Source organism: Gadus macrocephalus, chromosome 4 (genome assembly GCF_031168955.1).
Source record: "Gadus macrocephalus chromosome 4, ASM3116895v1".
NCBI lineage: Eukaryota > Metazoa > Chordata > Actinopteri > Gadiformes > Gadidae > Gadus > Gadus macrocephalus.
Genome location: NC_082385.1, coordinates 29,450,671 through 29,467,652, shown reverse-complemented (window position 1 = coordinate 29,467,652; position 16,982 = coordinate 29,450,671). Strand labels below are relative to the sequence as shown.

At 47.2% G+C, this 16,982-nt stretch overlaps 1 protein-coding gene across 1 annotated transcript; it reads right to left on the bottom strand.

Moving 5' to 3' along the window:
- Window positions 1-178: 178 nt before the first annotated feature.
- Window positions 179-8,937, bottom strand: lig4 (ligase IV, DNA, ATP-dependent). Its single transcript, XM_060048990.1, has 4 exons — window positions 8,822-8,937; window positions 6,385-7,992; window positions 5,531-6,030; window positions 179-1,654 (listed from the first exon to the last, which is right to left on the bottom strand). The coding sequence occupies exons 2-4, from the start codon at window positions 7,981-7,983 to the stop codon at window positions 964-966; spliced, it is 2,790 nt and encodes a 929-aa protein (XP_059904973.1). The 5' UTR covers window positions 7,984-7,992; window positions 8,822-8,937; the 3' UTR covers window positions 179-963.
- Window positions 8,938-16,982: the final 8,045 nt, after the last annotated feature.

Below are 16,982 nucleotides of genomic sequence, written 5' to 3'. Positions count from 1 at the left end.
TCTGTGGCTCCCAAGACACACCTGTGACATTCTACGGAAGAGCCCGGAGTCCATGTTGTTCTGTAGCCTTCCTCCTCCTCTTCCTGAAGTCGTCTTATAACCCTCTCCCGTTTTGACATCTCATTCAGGTGTTGTTGAGCATTGAATATCGGATATAAACAAATCCCTATCCTGCATGTAAATAATTATGTAGCATTTAATGTAATTCACTGTCCTCAACAGCATTTCATTTTGCAAAAACAACTTGGAAGAGGTACTTTACCAAAAAATGTTGAAATACATTTTTCATCATATTTAAAATTACATTTATTCGTTTATATCATTAAAACCAAGAAAATCAAGACATTAGATATGATACCAATAGAAGACCGTGGTGTGATTTGTGTCTGACTCACACATGATTCATGTTGTGTATGGCCATCTAACCTATCTGTTACAGCTGACTAAAAGGACTTATTATATAAAAAGGGCTGAATAAAATAAGCCTTCCTTCCTTCGACAGTGAATTCCATGCTTTGGGCATTAGTTTGGTTTCTATTCATCTCCTTCAAAGTGGTAAGACACAAGTCAAGGTGAAGTAACTACTCTAAAAACTATCAATGGACACCCCCATCCCCAATGGCCCCATTTAACGAAGCACTCGAAATCAAAGGTAAGACATTAACGATGGATGATATATAAAAGCTATCCTTAAAACAGAAAACAATGTTTTTTCATTCGGTAAACGGTGCGCTCCAACTGCACTGCGACTTTCATCTAATTTCTTAAGACCTTCCGACAAGCTTCAACTTGTCTACTGTCAGCCGTCCAAGCAGAGGAAACTTGTGAGGCTGATTCTCACAAAGTGCAAAAACAAACACAGACAAACATATGGCTAAGTGCTGATCCCGATCCACCGAGCATTATGAAACAGTGCTCAAAGACATCCTCTTCCGGTGCGTCGCACTGACGACGACCCATCCATCACACCAGATACTCCCCGTCGTCCTGAAGGAAGCCCGCCTCCACCGACTCCCTGACCCACGCCTCCCGCACGATCTTAAACTTCTTCTTGAACAGCCGCCTCAGCGTCCGGAGGTCCAGCAGCCTGGCCTCCTCGGCGACCAGCGCGTGGGACACGCCCTCCTCCAGCTCGCCCACCACCGTGGCGCCGTGGTAACGCAGCTCCAGCTCCCTGGTCTCCAGGCAGAGCGTTGGGTAGCCCGCCGCCGCCGCGCCCGCCGCCGCCTTTGGGTCGGGCCGTCCTAGGTCGGCGTGACGGTCCACGTACACCCGGCACTGGCGGAACATGCTAGAGGGGAGGTCCGTCCACCCGTAGCGCTCCTCCACCTGCCCCGGGTCCACAGGCTCCGCCCCCTCGCCGATGCGGGCGAACACCTCGCGCAGCTGCCGCTCGTCCGTGTCGGCGAAGTAGCTGTCGCCGTGCGCGTCGTACTCCTTGGCGAAGTGTTCGCGCGTGGCCGGCGTCATGTGGATCATGTGGCGCGGTTGCCACGGCACCACGCGCCCGCCGTCCAGGCAGGCGCGGAGCCAGTCGGCGCGCACCACGTCGTGGGTGTCGGCCAGCGTCAGGTTGCGCACGCGCATGTTCTCCACGCCGGCGATCACACAGTAGGTGTCGGGGCCCGGGTTCTGGACGACCACACCGCCGCACCTGGAAGCAGGGCAGGGGGGGGGGGGGGGGGGGGCGTTATGAGAGGTTAGGGTTAAAGGTGACATATTACACCCCCAGGTGTGAGTGTGATCAGCCGTTACAAGCCGTTTCAAAATCTGCCTCTTCTGACATCACAAGTGGGGGCGTGTCCACTCTGATGTATGACGGATAGATGAGCAACTTTCGCTACATCCCACTCGATAGGCTGCTGGACTGATCTATCCAGCACATATCTAGGTGGACACGCCCACTTGTGATGTCAGAAGTGGCAGATTTTCAAAACGTCTTGTAAAAGCTAATCGCACTCACACCTGATGGTATAATATCTCCCCTTTAAGGGTACACGTTTCACTTAAAGGGTTCCTGGTTTGAACACCAGGTCTGCATGTGATTAGCCGTTACAAGCTGTTTGAATATCCGCCCATGAGCTGTGATTAAGTGACATCACAAGTGGAAGTGTCCACCCTGATGTATGATGGATGGATCAGTCTACCAGCCTACACAGTGGACTGTAGCAACTGGTAGGCTGAACCGTCCATCAGGGTGGACATTCTGTTGCCATTGTTTAATAAAAAGGGTTATAAAATTCCACTGCATTTCACATGCACTACAGCAAATGGACATCACCGTCAAATATTTCTGATATGAAAGTCGTTATTTTCAGCAAACTACGAGTGAGACAATTAGCCCAATGCTAAATATTTTAAACAAGGCAAGGCAAGGCAACTTTATTTATATAGCACTTTTCATACACAAGGCAGACTCAAAGTGCTTCACATATAAACATTGTCAAACAAAAAAATAAAATAATAGATAAGTAAAAGAAAAACATATGCAAATAAATGGGTAAAATAGAAAAAGGCATTTTAGTATTAAAATAGAAAATAAAGGCAAAGTTAAAAAAGCTTTTTAGAAAGTGCAATGTATTTAAGATTTAGCAGAAAGCTATAGCAAACATAAACGTCTTCAGTCTTGTTTTAAAGGTGCTCAGAGTTGGGGCAAGTCTTAAATCCTCTGGGAGTTTATTCCAGCTATTTGTTGCATAGTAACTAAATCCTGCTTTCCCATGTTTTGTGTTTACTCTGGGGATAATTAACAGATTGGTCTCAGAGGATCTTAGTGGTCTAGAAGGCTGATGTAGTGGAAGCATATCAGTTAAATATTTTGGGCCTAAACCATGTAGGGATTTATAGGTTAGCAACATGATTTTAAAATAAATTATCTGACCTACAGGAAGCCAATGTAACGATTTCAGAATTGGTGTAATATGATCAATTTTTTTGGTCTTTGTTAGAACTCTAGCAGCAGCATTCTGAACAAGCTGAAGCTTCCTCAAAGTTTGTTTTGGGAGACCTGTAAGGAGACCATTGCAGTAATCAAGCTTACTAGTGATAAAGGCATGTACAAGTTGTTGTAAGTCTTCGGTGGACATGAGCCCTCTAAGTCTTGCTAAATTTTTAAGGTGATAATATGCAGATTTTGTAACTGATTTGATGTGACTGTCAAAATGTAAATCTGAATCCATGATAACCCCTAGATTTCTGGCTTTGATTGAGGTTTTCAGGGACAGAGAGTGAAGGTGTTGGGTTACTTTAAGCCTTTCCGTTTTAGAACCAAATACAATTATCTCTGTTTTGTCCTCATTTAGTTGAAGGAAATTTCGGCGCTTGCTCAATGCACTGGCACAGCAGATCTATGGGCCGATAGTCATTTGGTGATAGCGATACATAGATTTGCATGTCATCAGCATAGCAATGATGGTCAATATTGTTATTTTGCATGATTTGCCCTAGTGGGAGCATGTAGATGTTGAATAAAGAGGGTCCTAAGATCGAACCTTGTGGGACTCCACATGTCACGTTGGTTGATTCTGATACAAAGTCGCCAATGGAAACAAAGTAGTTCCTATTTTGTAGGTAGGACCTGAACCAATTTAAGACAGTGCCTGAAAGCCCCACCCAGTTTTCTAACCTTTCCAGAAGTAATGTATGGTCTACAGTGTCAAATGCAGCACTGAGGTCAAGTAGCATTAGTATTGAGGTTTTGCCAGAGTCTGTGTTAAGACGGATGTCGTTTACAACTTTAATAAGGGCGGTCTCAGTGCTGTGCAGGGGTCGAAATCCTGATTGGAAGGTGTCATAGCAACCAGTTGATGCCAGGAAGTGATTTAGTTGCTGAAGGACAACTTTCTCAATGATTTTACTTATGAAGGGTAGATTTGATATTGGTCTGTAGTTGTTAATAATAGAGGCATCTAGGCTCCGCTTTTTTAAAGCTTTTGGGAAATTGCCTGACTGGAGAGAGTTGTTAACTATCTGCAATATGTCTACTGCTAGGCAGTCGAAAACATTCTTAAGGAGGTTGGTAGGTATAGTATCAAGGCAACAGGTGGATGGCTTTAGTTGTGTCACAGTTTCCACAAGATTTTGAGAGTCTATAACATTAAAGCATGCCATCCTTGCCACGTAATTTTTGCCTGAACAGGGTGGTAGTCCAACATTTTTGTTTGACGTGGAGATATTGATGGCACGTCTGATACCTTCAATTTTATCAATATAAAAAGCTGCAAACTCATTGCATTTCTGCGTGGAATGGAGATCAGGTGGAATTTCTGTTGGGGGATTGGTCAGTCTGTCAACAGTTGCAAATAGGGTTTTTGCATTATTAGGTTGGTTTTAATGATATTGGAGAAAAATGTTTCTCTAGCATTTTTTAAGTCTAAATTGTAGGCACGGAGGCTCTCTTTATAGATATCATGGTGAATATGAAGTTTTGTTTTACGCCAGATGCGTTCAACCTTCCTGCATTCCTTTTTCTGTGCTGTTACAGAAGCAGCTTTTCTCCAGGGTGCCTTTTGCTTTCCAGAAATCGTTTTAACCTTATAAGGTGCAATGACATCTATGACTTTCAAAATTTTCAAATTAAAGTTTTCTACAAGATCATCAGCAGAACATGGGTTTAGAGGTGGTAGCAAGGAGGTGGCCTTTTTAAAAAGTACATTAGAATCTTCATTGATATACCTTTTTTTGACAGTGTTTGATTTTGTCTGTATGTCGGGAATAAAAGATGTTAAAGAAAACACAAAAGTGGTCAGACAAGGAAGGATCAGTCACAGAGAGATCAGAAACATTGAGGCCTATTGTGATAACCAGGTCTAGAGTGTGCCCCTTACAATGAGTAGCCTCTTTCACATGTTGAGACAGTTCAAATGTGTCCAAAATGGCAAAAAGTTTTTTTGCACACTTGTCATTCAAATCCTCAGTATGAAAATTGAAGTCACCAGTTATAACTAGACAGTCAAATTCTGTGGAGATGCTAAACAGGACCAATCTGAATGTAATCCGCTCTCTTTCCACAAGCTCTTAGCTTTTCAGGCTAAATAGTATCAAATGTGAAACGAAACCGGCTTGTGAGACTAGTTCAATAGAAGGTGGAAAGAGGTCGGCTATAAATGTAAATGGACTGCATTTATATAGCGCTTTTGTAACCAATGGCCACCCAAATAGTTTTACAATATTGCCTCACATTCACCATTCACGCACATGTTCACACATTCACGGTGGAGTCAGCCATGGAAGGCGACAGCCAGCTCGTCGGGAGCAGTTAGGGTGAGGTGTCTTGCTCAAGGACACCTCGACACTGCCGGGGATCGAACTAGCAACCTTCAGGTTACCAGCCAACCCGCTCTACCTCCTAAGCTACTGCCGCCTAGATGCTATGACAAAAACACCCGCACCATCGTTCACGGGTGTTCTCCAGAATTATATGGCAATATCTATTTTTCTCTATGATATGAACATTTTACATTATAAGACGCTCTAGGTCCTTCACATCGTTCGACGAAATGACGTAGTAGTGTAAAGTGAAAAACCTTACCTGGCCACGCCCTTCTCCAGCTCGGCCTTGGGGTCCTCCTCGCTGCCGTTCAGCACGCAGAACTCCACCTCCTCGAACATATCCGTCTCCTTGGTGACCGCCGACAGGTCCTGGGGCCTGAAGTGGTCGAGGAGCCCCACCACCCTTCGAGGCTTGGCCGCCGCCGCCGCCGCCTTCCTCTTCTTCTTCTTGTCCGGCTGCCCGTCGCTGCCGCCGCCGCCGTCCCCGTCCAGCTGCAGGTGCCGCGACGCCAGCTTCCCCGAGGCGCGGTGGCGGAAGCGGTCCAGCTCCGACAGCGTCATGCACTGGTGCCACTCCTTGTCGTCGCGGATCCTCTCGATGCGGGGGAAGCGCAGTGTGCAGTTGGTCTTGTACATGTCGCTGCCCACGATCTCCGCCGCCTTCACCTGCACGATGACCGAGTGGCGCGGCTCGATGTAGACCTCGGGACGCTCCGTACCGCACAGGATGGAGGCGGGCGGGTCGTTCTTGCGGTACACCTTCAGGCAGCGACAGGGAAGGACAGTGTTAGCGTTAAACATCTTGTGTTTTTTTGGTCTCCGCAATACTTTATGAGGTTCTTTTCAAGCCAGGTAGGGCAACGTAATCTAAGTGGAAGCAAATTAATCATGCAAGCCTACAGAGGGCGCTATAGTGTATTCACCGAATAGTAAATTCGCATCAAATATGTTCTGTTCCATTGGGCCCTGTTCACAAAATAATAAATAAAAAACAACCGACGACGATCATGCAGTACAACCCAAACCTCAGCGTTAAACCAACACTTTTAACCGCACAAAATAAATGGGATCACATCGCGAGGCCCCTACCGATTCCCAGCCCCGCCCCCTCACCTTCCAGTGCTTGGCCAGCTTGAGGCCCAGCTCGTACAGCTCCTGCATGGTGTACCCCGAGCCGATGCGGCAGAGCGTGTGGAAGACGCTGGGCTGCTCGCCGGGTGAGGGCGCCTGGGCCACGGCGCACAGGAAGTGGGACATCATGCCGCCGCGGCGCCCCTTGCCCCAGTAGCCGCCCACGATCAGCAGGTCCAGCTCGTCAATCAGGCCGTCCACGTACTCGGGCTTCAGCTTCAGCCAGCCCTCGCCTCGCTTGTCGGGCTTGTATTGCGACTGCGGGTCCTTCACCATGATGCCCTCCTCGCGCTTGTCGATGGCGTCGTTGAGGGCGTTGACCACCTCCTGCGTGGTCTGGGCCTCCGTCTTGGCCACCAGGTGGATCCGGCCCTTGACAGGCTCGAACACCGTCTGAAGCGCCTCGTCCCGCGTCCGCAGCGTCTCCTTGCTGAACTTGCGGCCGTTGACCAGCAGCACGTCGAACACGCAGTAGCACGTCTGCAGCTCCGAGTCGTCCGTCAGCCGCTTGATGTCGAACTTGCTGCCCTTCTGCATGAAGGCCTCCGTGGTCGGGTGGTACGCCATCATCTCGCCGTCCAGGATGCAGCTGACCACGTGCGGCGCGAACGCCCCGTGCACGTGCGGCGTCAGCGAGCCCTCCCGCGGCGAGGCGCCGAACTGCTGCGTGTACTCGAAGGCGTTGCGCGTGAAGTACTTGTACACGTCGCCGTCCTTGTGCAGCTGCATGCGCTCGCCGTCCAGCTTGGTCTCGAGGAAGAACACGCCGTGGCGCATGCGCCGCTCGATCTGCCGCACGTCGGCCACCGCCGCCAGCATGGGCTTGAAGGCCGAGAAGACGGCCACGCACGCCTCGCTGAGCGACGTCTCGGGGCTGTGCAGCGTGCAGCACACCTTGTCCAGGTCGGCGCTGACGTTGTACAGCTCGCTGGCGTCGGGGTGGAAGGCCTGCAGCACCGTCTCCTTGCTGATGCCCAGCTTCATGTCCTTCAGGATCATGCGGATCAGCCACTTCAGCTCCAGCGCCGAGCTCTGCGTGATGAGGTGGAGCAGGCTGCTCCGCACGCGCTCCTTCTGCTTGCTGGCGTTGTTGGCCGCCACCGAGTCCAGGAAGTCGTTGACCTCCTTGACGGACAGGCTCTGCTGACCGGCGCAGCGCTTCTTCAGGACGAAGTAGGCCATGCTGGCGAAGTCCCCCGCCTCGCCCTGGGCGGAGGTGGGGGCGCGGTAGTTCAGCAGCTTGTCGGCCTCCGGGCCGTTCTTGGGGAGGCCCAGCACGTCGATGAAGAGCTTGGCCAGCATGTTCTCCTTGATGCCGTAGGCCACCCGCTCCCGCTCGAAGGAGGGAACCAGGAGGCGCATGGCCGGGTAGAAGGAGTCCGTGGTGGGCAGGCCCTTGTGGAGGGCGTCGTGGAACTTACGCCAAGAATCCATGAAGTCCCGGAGGAACCTGGACTTGTCCGGGCGCAGTTTGCATTTCTGGATCTTCTCCAAGGTGGTGCACAGGTGGAGGAAGGGCACATGGGCCGCCACAGAGAGCGGGGCGGCCGGGGGGTTGCTGGAGGAGGAGGTCGTCGCCATGGCGATCACCTGGGGAGCGTGAAATTAGGGATTTTCAGGATGCAAATAAAGCTACCAGACTATTGATTGACATACTGAGTGGCACACTGTATATATAGGGGCCCGCAGAGAAAAAACTCTTTAAAAACCACCAAAAGTATACAGCTACGTCTAGTAGACGATATAGCCAAAAATATGTGATATTTACACCCCATTTTTGAACACCATAAATCACATTTATCAACATTATTTGATATAGCACAACCCTTAACCATATATATAATTGGATAATATAGATAACTCAATGAAATCGTTTAGATTTCATGCATTTCTGGATATAGCCAATCCGCAACGACGTGTTTATGAAACCTCTTCCTCTGTTTAATACAGTTAAATCCCATTGGATCAGTTGAACACCTCTTATCTTATAACACCTCACAGTTACAGCGAACGTTTTTAAAAGGTAAAGTTTACTCGGATCATGCTTGTATTGTTTTGCTTAAATACATTATTACATGGAGATTAACTTTCTATATCAACCTACCAGTATGATTGACTGTATGCTTTCTACGCTAAAAGAATGTTTAAGTGCTCGGTCAAATATGTGTATGTATACTATTAATACAAACTCATAATATTTAAATAAGAATGACTTGCCTAACGTTACTGTTCAAACCTGTCCAGTTTAATGTTGTTTTGTAAAACCAGCTGACAATTTTAGTTTGGATTTTGTTGAACCCGGAAGCATTCTCCTCAAACACATAACCAGCACAAACACAGCGACCCTCATAACTAAAGTTAATCACTGATGCGTTTAGTTTATTAACACATATATCAGATTAACTCGGATGGCACTTACTCGTAATCATTCATCGAACCCACACATTCAAAAATAAACCTTCCCATCAGGAACAAGAGCCGGACTACTAAGGTTCCGGGCAGCAGACGGCCCGCCTCCAGTGCTCCGCTAGAGGGCGCAAGGGGACCTCCGTAGACATTCATAGGAAATCTCTGCTTCGACCCATTGCTGCGATACGTCAACGTCGCCGCCATATTGGAGAGGCCAATTGCAATGGGCTGTAAAGTTATACAAGTAAATGGGAAAGCTGCATTTTTTCTGGATAAAGAGGCAATAACTTTTACATTTCTAAACCGATTTCAATGAGTCCTTTATGTATTCATATTAAATCATATGGTGTGTGTGTGTGTGTGTGTGTGTGTGTGTGTGTGTGTGTGTGTGTGTGTGTGTGTGTGTGTGTGTGTGTGTGTGTGTGTGTGTGTCTAAAATGTTTCTTAAAGCCTTGGTAAACGACTCTTACACGTTAATATGCTTTTTATCCAGAAAGATCGTATCTCCCCGTAGTTCTGTGTGTTGAAAGCCAGGAATATCTGTCTGTCTACAGGCCTTATTCTAATTCAAACAGATCTTTCAATTTATATACAATTATTTAGCGGCGTTATGTTTTCCTCAGTCCCAAAAAATATGGGAAAAAAAAAGTTCCTGCCAACTACACCACATATAACCCATATATATACATCTCTCTCTCTATATATATATATATATATATATATATATATATATATATAGATATATATATAGATATAGATATAGATATATACATACATAGATATAGATATATATATATATATAGAGGCTATTTTTTTACTGTGCAATTGCACCCATCCACCAACAGGGGGCGTCGTCCGTCCGCCGACACAAGGACGTGCTGCAGCCATCGTTGTTTTCGACACGGCTCGGGATGGAGTAGTAGGCCTATGGTGACGGACTGGCAAATCAGTCATGGAGAAGGTTCATTGTTGTCGAACACCGCCTCATACTATGTGCCACAGCAGCTGATTCAGACATTTTAAAACTCAAGGTGTCACCGGCCACCTACTCTACCAACGCTCCCTTGGAGTAAATGTATAACCACGCACGCGCGTCCAACTAAGTGGGTATGAGCGCGCGAGAGTCAGTTGTCAGCATGTAAGCCCCTCTGCAGCAGTGGACCAGTAAACGCACTCTGTCAGTAATGGCCAACAATGCACCCACCAGCCATCCTAGCTCCGTGTTTTCCTCCTCCCAAGGCAGCGAGCACGGAGTTCGCACAGATCAGCAAGGCGGTTATGTAATGGGGCCGCGTTCGCTGCTAAAGCGGCGACCTGGAAAACTGTAAACAACTGACGTCACAGCTTCCCTGGCATGCATCAGCTTGCGTTAGATATTTGAGCGAGAATAGTCCTACGCTAAGGGGAAAAATTGGATAGAGTAAAGTCAAACATATTTCAGTGTTTTTGTTTTCGTTGCTGATTTCCCTTAAGTATCAACGCGCATAAAAAAAAAAAAAATAGGAAAAGGGTTAGGCTGCCCCGATCAAGGTCATAGGTCAAGTCTCCCAATTTTATTTTTGGGAGACTTGATAAAACCTTGTTTAAATTCGTGCTTTTCCTTGACAGACGTCTTGAAGAAACTGCAGAATTATTTAAAACAGAACCACTTCATGCAAAGTGAGGAGGAGATGGAGGAGGGGTTGGGTTCAAGTCAGGGACGTCAGGGTCGAGTACTGGTGAAGGCCAACAACACAAAAACAAGGAGTGTGTCCCGGTCCTGTGGCTGTCCGCCCGTCAGTCAGCCAGGGGCTATCGACCCTAGGCTAAAATTAGATAGCCATGACGCTTCACTTTGATTTTACCTTTACCCCCCTCGACTGCCCCTTTTACAGCACTCCCTCTCCCTCTCTCTCTCTCTCTTGCTTCTCTCCATCCCTCCATCTCTCCCTCTCCCTCTCTTGCTTCTCTCCATCTCTCCCTCTCTCTCTCTAACTCTATCTATCGGTCTCTCTCTCTTACTCTCTCTCTCTCTCTCTCTTGCCTCTCTCCATCCATCCCTCTCGTATCTATCTCTCTCTCCCCATCTCTCTCCGTCTCTATCTACCTCTCTCTCTCCCTTCTCTCTCCCTCTCTCTCTCTCTCTCTCTCTCTCTCTCCCTCTCTCTCTCTCTCTCTCTCTCTCTCTCTCCCTCTCTCTCTCTCTCTCTCTCTCTCTCTCTCTCTCTCTCTCTCTCTCTCTCTCTCTCTCTCTCTCTCTCTCTCTCTCTCTCTCTCTCTCTCTCTCTCTCTCTCTCTCTCTCTTTAAAAGGTGCTTATTATTTCAGGTGTCTACATGCACCGGGCTGCGTCATCTGTCCCGCGCCTGACCCTGGCTTTACATAGCAGGTGTACAGAGAGAACATCTGTTGTTGTAGCTGGTGGGGGTGAGTTCAGGGGCTCCCAAACATTTTTGAGCAGCCACCTCAAGCCCCAGACCCACCAAATATGTAGCATCACCGTATCCAAAGAGTGAGACAGGAACATTCTCTGGATGTATATCTGTAATTCACCGTGTTCACAGACACATTTTAGAGTCCCTTACTTCTACTTCACTCCAGTTATAAATGTGGGTTTATTTGATATATATATATATATATATATATTATATATATATATACAGGCATTTTTTTATGACATTCTGTGGTTAATTTAGATGCATATTTTATAAATAATTTGAATATTTCTTTTTATGCTGTTTTTTGTTATTGTTATATTGCCAGTTGGGTTTTCTATTCTACTCACTTTCATGTTTCAGTCTTGAGCTAAGCAGCCGTAACAAATGATATCAATAAACTAATCTGCACACGTACATCATGTATCTGTATCGGTTTGCACACCGATCCTCAATAAGGGAATTTCCGATTTCCAGTTTTGCGGGATCAAGTGGACAAGCTGTAGGCGTTGGGTATGCATAGATGTTCAAACCCCAGTTCGGGGAACCAGTGATTAACCCTGCTGCAAACCCCTCTTGTGTCATCCACACCAGAACAGCCCCGGTTGAGGAACACTAATCACGGCCTGGTCTGTGGCAGGGCAGGGCTAGTCGACTCATCTATCCAACCCTGGTTTAGTCTGCTACCCTTTCCCCCCCCCTGTACATACAAGGAGCTGTAACGGACGGTCCTGTTACGAGCGGCGCCTGTGTTTGTCCCCTGACGACACCTCAGTTCAAAGAGCCCGTGAGGTCTGTGATCGCTCAACCGACCACAGGCCGACCCATTGGACTGAACCCTAATGACTGAAAGCTGCGACAGCCCGGGACAACAGGAAGCCACACACCCCGGCCTGCTATTTGCATATTGGCACGAGGCAGTGTGGAGTTTCCAAAGTGAAACAAGATTGAAATATCATGGGATGTGTTGTTGATCTGGTTTTGATTCCGCCAATACACACACAGCTACATTTACACACGCAAAAACACACACACACACACACACACACACACACAAACACACACACACACACACACACACACACATACACACACACACACACACACGCACACACACACACACATACACACACACACACACACACACACACACACACACACACACACACAGACACACACACACACACACACACACACCATTCGAAGTCCAAAGGGTACAATTGGATACTCAAAGCTCTAACGGATATCGGCGTCAACAACAGAGGCAGTTTATGCTATTAATATTTGATCTCTATCTCTGTCTTACATCCTGAGACAGAGCCTCAGGCTTTCACGCATCATTCAGAGTGACAAACAATTACACAAATGATTACATTCGTTAGGTTGTTCATGCCATTATTATTATTATTATTATTATTATTATTATTATTATTATTATTATTATTATTATATTATTCAGGAGGATGTGGTGGAAGCCGCTAGCAAGTGGGATGTTTCCTTTTCTTTAATGTTTCTCTTCTGTTACAAAAACAACCAATCAACAATCCCTAATGCGTCAATAATTCACCACATGAATCAATACCACGTCATTGCGTAATGTTTTGAACACGGTGTTGTTCTGCCACCTTCTCGACAGTGAAAGCTATCAGCCACGGGCTTTCAGAACCCGCCCCGGTTGATAAGATTGCCTCTTAATGATAGCTCGGCCTGACCTTTGACCTGTTCCTCGGGAAATATCATAACAACGGGAACACGCAATACACCCACGCAACGTATACGTGCGCATACAAGCACACACATACACACATACAAAGACACACACGTGCATGCATGCACACACACACACACACACATGCACACACAAATGCATGCAATACACCCACACATTACCAGGAACCCACACAGCCATAAACAAACATATACACGCACATACAAGCATACACGTACACATACACAGACACATAGACACACACGTGCACGCTTGCACGCATACACACACACATGCATGCACAGACATACACTCTACTTATAAACAACTTGTTGGGCAACACTTCGTCGAAACGTGACACACTAATGGCCTGTTAGGGTCGAAGCTTGACAGAAACCGGTTTATTTTCTCGGACACATGGTCAGGTATTTAATGGTCTGTGAATTATGCATGTTTCGGTTTGCTTAGCTTACTATTCTCCCATCATGGTGTCCACCTATTTTATTTGCCATATTTAAATCGTTATAACATAGAACGTAAAACATTCAGGATCTTTCCACAATCCAATAAGCGACCGGAGACAACATCATTTGGCCACATGCATGCAAGCGCAACACACACATACACTCACGCAGACATGCAGACACACACACGCACGCACGCACGCACGCACGCACGCACGCACGCACACACACACACACACACACACACACACACACACACACACACACACACACACACACACACACACACTCACACACACACACACACACACACACACACACACACAAACATACACAAACACACTCACACACACACGCACACACTTCTCAGCCCTGCCAGCGTCAAACTGGGGCAAGGGGATCAAGTGTGAAGTGTCTAGAGCCAGAGATTTGTTCTCCTGAGCCTTGGGAGATTTCACGCGTTGAGTCACGGCACATCCACCTCACACAGAACGGTCGTAGTTCATCTCTGTTCAGCTTGTTCTCGTGCCGCTGTATGTATACACATGCTACATCCTCTGATGATACGGCTTACGTCTTTAACCAACGTCAAACACGCCCGCTGTAGCTGCGAGCGTGCCAACATGCACACAATGAGTGCATGTGCAAGCATAAACACGGCTAGTTGTGGCCACGTTAAGGGGACTTACAAAAGCAAAATGGGGGGTGTACTATTGTACGTACAGACCAGTCCTTCTTTACTCCCTTTATCCTTCAAATCAAGATTTAATTGTTTTCCCTCATTCCCACCACTTTAACGGCAAAGAAATGCCAGCATTTTTGTCCACAGAAAAATATCTTCTGATGGTTTTTGCTTGGCTTCCTTTCCTTTCGCTCTTGTAAAGATACGTCAATGAACATTGTATATGACTACTTAGGGGAGATAAACCCACACCGACTGAAGTCAACACTTTACCCTTTGACCTTTACCCGACATGTAATGTTATTCGGAAATAAAAAAGGACCTATTGGCCAGAACTTCAATATGGTGCAAAACAGAAACACGTCAGCAAACGACAAAGGGAAAAGTCCATGAATACACCGAATGTAGGGTGTGTGTGTGTATGTGTGTGTATGTATGTATGTGCATGTGTGCATGTATGTATGTGTGTGTGTGTGGTGATCCTCTTGATGTTCCAATGGGCACATGTACGTGCATGATGTGTATTCACCTGTTTACTACGACTGTAGAGGGCTGTTAATGTGAGACGCCAATTAAAGCACTCGTTAGCGTGGCCTGCCATTCGCCCCGGGCCATGGGTGAAAGCTGCGCAGGTGTGTGTGCGTGTCATATGGTATCAACATTCCTGCACACTGCTGCACATTCTCACATTTTGTGCGTATGTTTGTTTCTGTGTGTGTGTGTGTGTGTGTGTGTGTGTGTGTGTGTGTGTGTGTGTGTGTGTGTGTGTGCACACGTTGAGTCTGTGTGCGTACTGCGTTTGTGTGTGAGTGTGTGTGTGCGTGTGTGTGCGTGCATGCATGCGTTTGTGTGTGTGTGTGTGTGCGTGCTGCTTGTGTGTGTGTGTTTGTGTGTGTGTGCGTGTGTTGTCCTCCCGTTCCGCAGCTCCTGCGTTGGAACACTCATGCATGTACTTTCCCGATATAGGTGAGGCGTTTGCATAATCCTGCTATTCCGGATGAAAGTTAAACATCACCTGTGGTTCAGGGTCACAAAAACCCGAGCCCACTTCCTAGCAGACCCATGGCAAGCAATGTGTGTTTTTCCGTTTGACCTACAAGGGCTTAGCGTAGCCTAGCATCAAGCGCTATGTAGGTTAATAAGCTCAATAATACCATCCATGCGTAAAGGCGTCCACTGAGGCGGGGCTAACATAACCTCCTTGGCAGCACTTTGCCAGCACAAAAATAAGGCTTGGGAGAGAGAGGAGAAGACATTCAGCAAAGGACCACGGGCAGGGATCGAACCCCGGTCGCTGCGATCAGGGCTCGGCCTTGGTGGTACATGCTCTACCCGGTGTACCACTGGAGGGCCATTTTAGTTCTGTGAAAAATATTCTGTTTTCAACGCAAACAAATGTAGGTTTCCTTTTTTCAGGGGTGGAGCTAAAGATTGGGCTGGGGGGGGGGGGTCGGGGGGTCAGGGGGTCGGGGGGGGGACCTAACAGTTTTTTTCTGAGACCTTGTGTGCGGGTGTCACATTCAACAGGCCGGTGGTACATGTGAGGTGGGCGCCAATTCAACGTCGAACCGTGGACGAGCCGAGAGGCTTTTGTTATTGTTGACATTTTAAAGTCACCGTGCGGCCCAACTCTGCGGACATTGTCGCCACGCTCGGGTAACAAACGGTGTGGCGTGACGCGTGAGGTTGAAACTGTCTCCAGAGTTTGGTGGTAAAGGATCGGGCAGTTGACAACGTTTGTGGATTTACCCTTACACAATGTGTGGGTGTGTATGTGTGGGTGTGCGTGTGTTTGTGTGTGTGTGTGTGTGTGTGTGTGTGTGTGTGTGTGTGTGTGTGTGTGTGTGTGTGTGTGTGTGTGTGTGTGTGTGTGTGTGTGTGTGTGTACGTCTGTCTATATATAGGGCAGTTTGGCTTTTAGGTTGACCGGGCTTCCTAAATCCAATGAGTCGGATCGGGTAACGGCACCGGACGACACCATGGCAACCCCTGTCTGTCTGTCGGTCTGTCTGTCTGTCTGTCTGTCGGTCTGTCTGTCGGTCTGTCTGTCTGTCTGTCTGTCTGTCTGTCTGTCTGTCTATCAAAGTCGTCAGGTCCTCATTATCTCAAATTAAGTTTGACGTTAGGACAGCCAAAATGAAAGGAAGAAACAACCACAAACAGAGATCAACAACCACAAACACATAAGAAAAAGGCCACTGAAACACAACACACACACACACACACTCAAACACACACACATACACACACACTCACACACACACACTCAAACACACACACATACACAAACACTCACACATACATACACACACACACACACATAGTTGGAAGGGGGATCAGGTACATAGAGGGGCAACAAAATCAAAAGTCGTTCGAAAAAAACGGGGGACCTATAAGAGGCCAACTCGTCGTGTACACACAATGACGGCACTTCGGATTTCCCTGCGAGGGCATCAGGCGAGAGAGCCCTTAAGCTGTTGTATTGTAGTCAAAGGGCCGATGGGATTAGCCAACGCACAGTACAGGATGTTGATGCATGATTTTATTTAATGGAGACACGCAGAAAAGGCACGCAGTGCCACAGTGACGCCAGAGCATTGCTGTTACCTCACGGAATTGTGATACACGTCATATTAATAATGATAATCATAATAATAATCGCACTGGATGAGGTTTTCCATGATTCCAGCGGCGCAATCATTCTGTGCTTATCTGTAGGTGTTGACTTTAATAGAGGGGATACATTGCAGGGACATGGACAGAGGGAAAGAGAGAGACCCTGATAACCGCAGAACGATAACACAGGAATGATAACATTGTTTAAATCAAAAAGCAAGCAAGAATTTTCCCCCCTCACATGAGTTGATAATAGTTGGGTTCTGTCACGGTTATTTAAAAGGCATA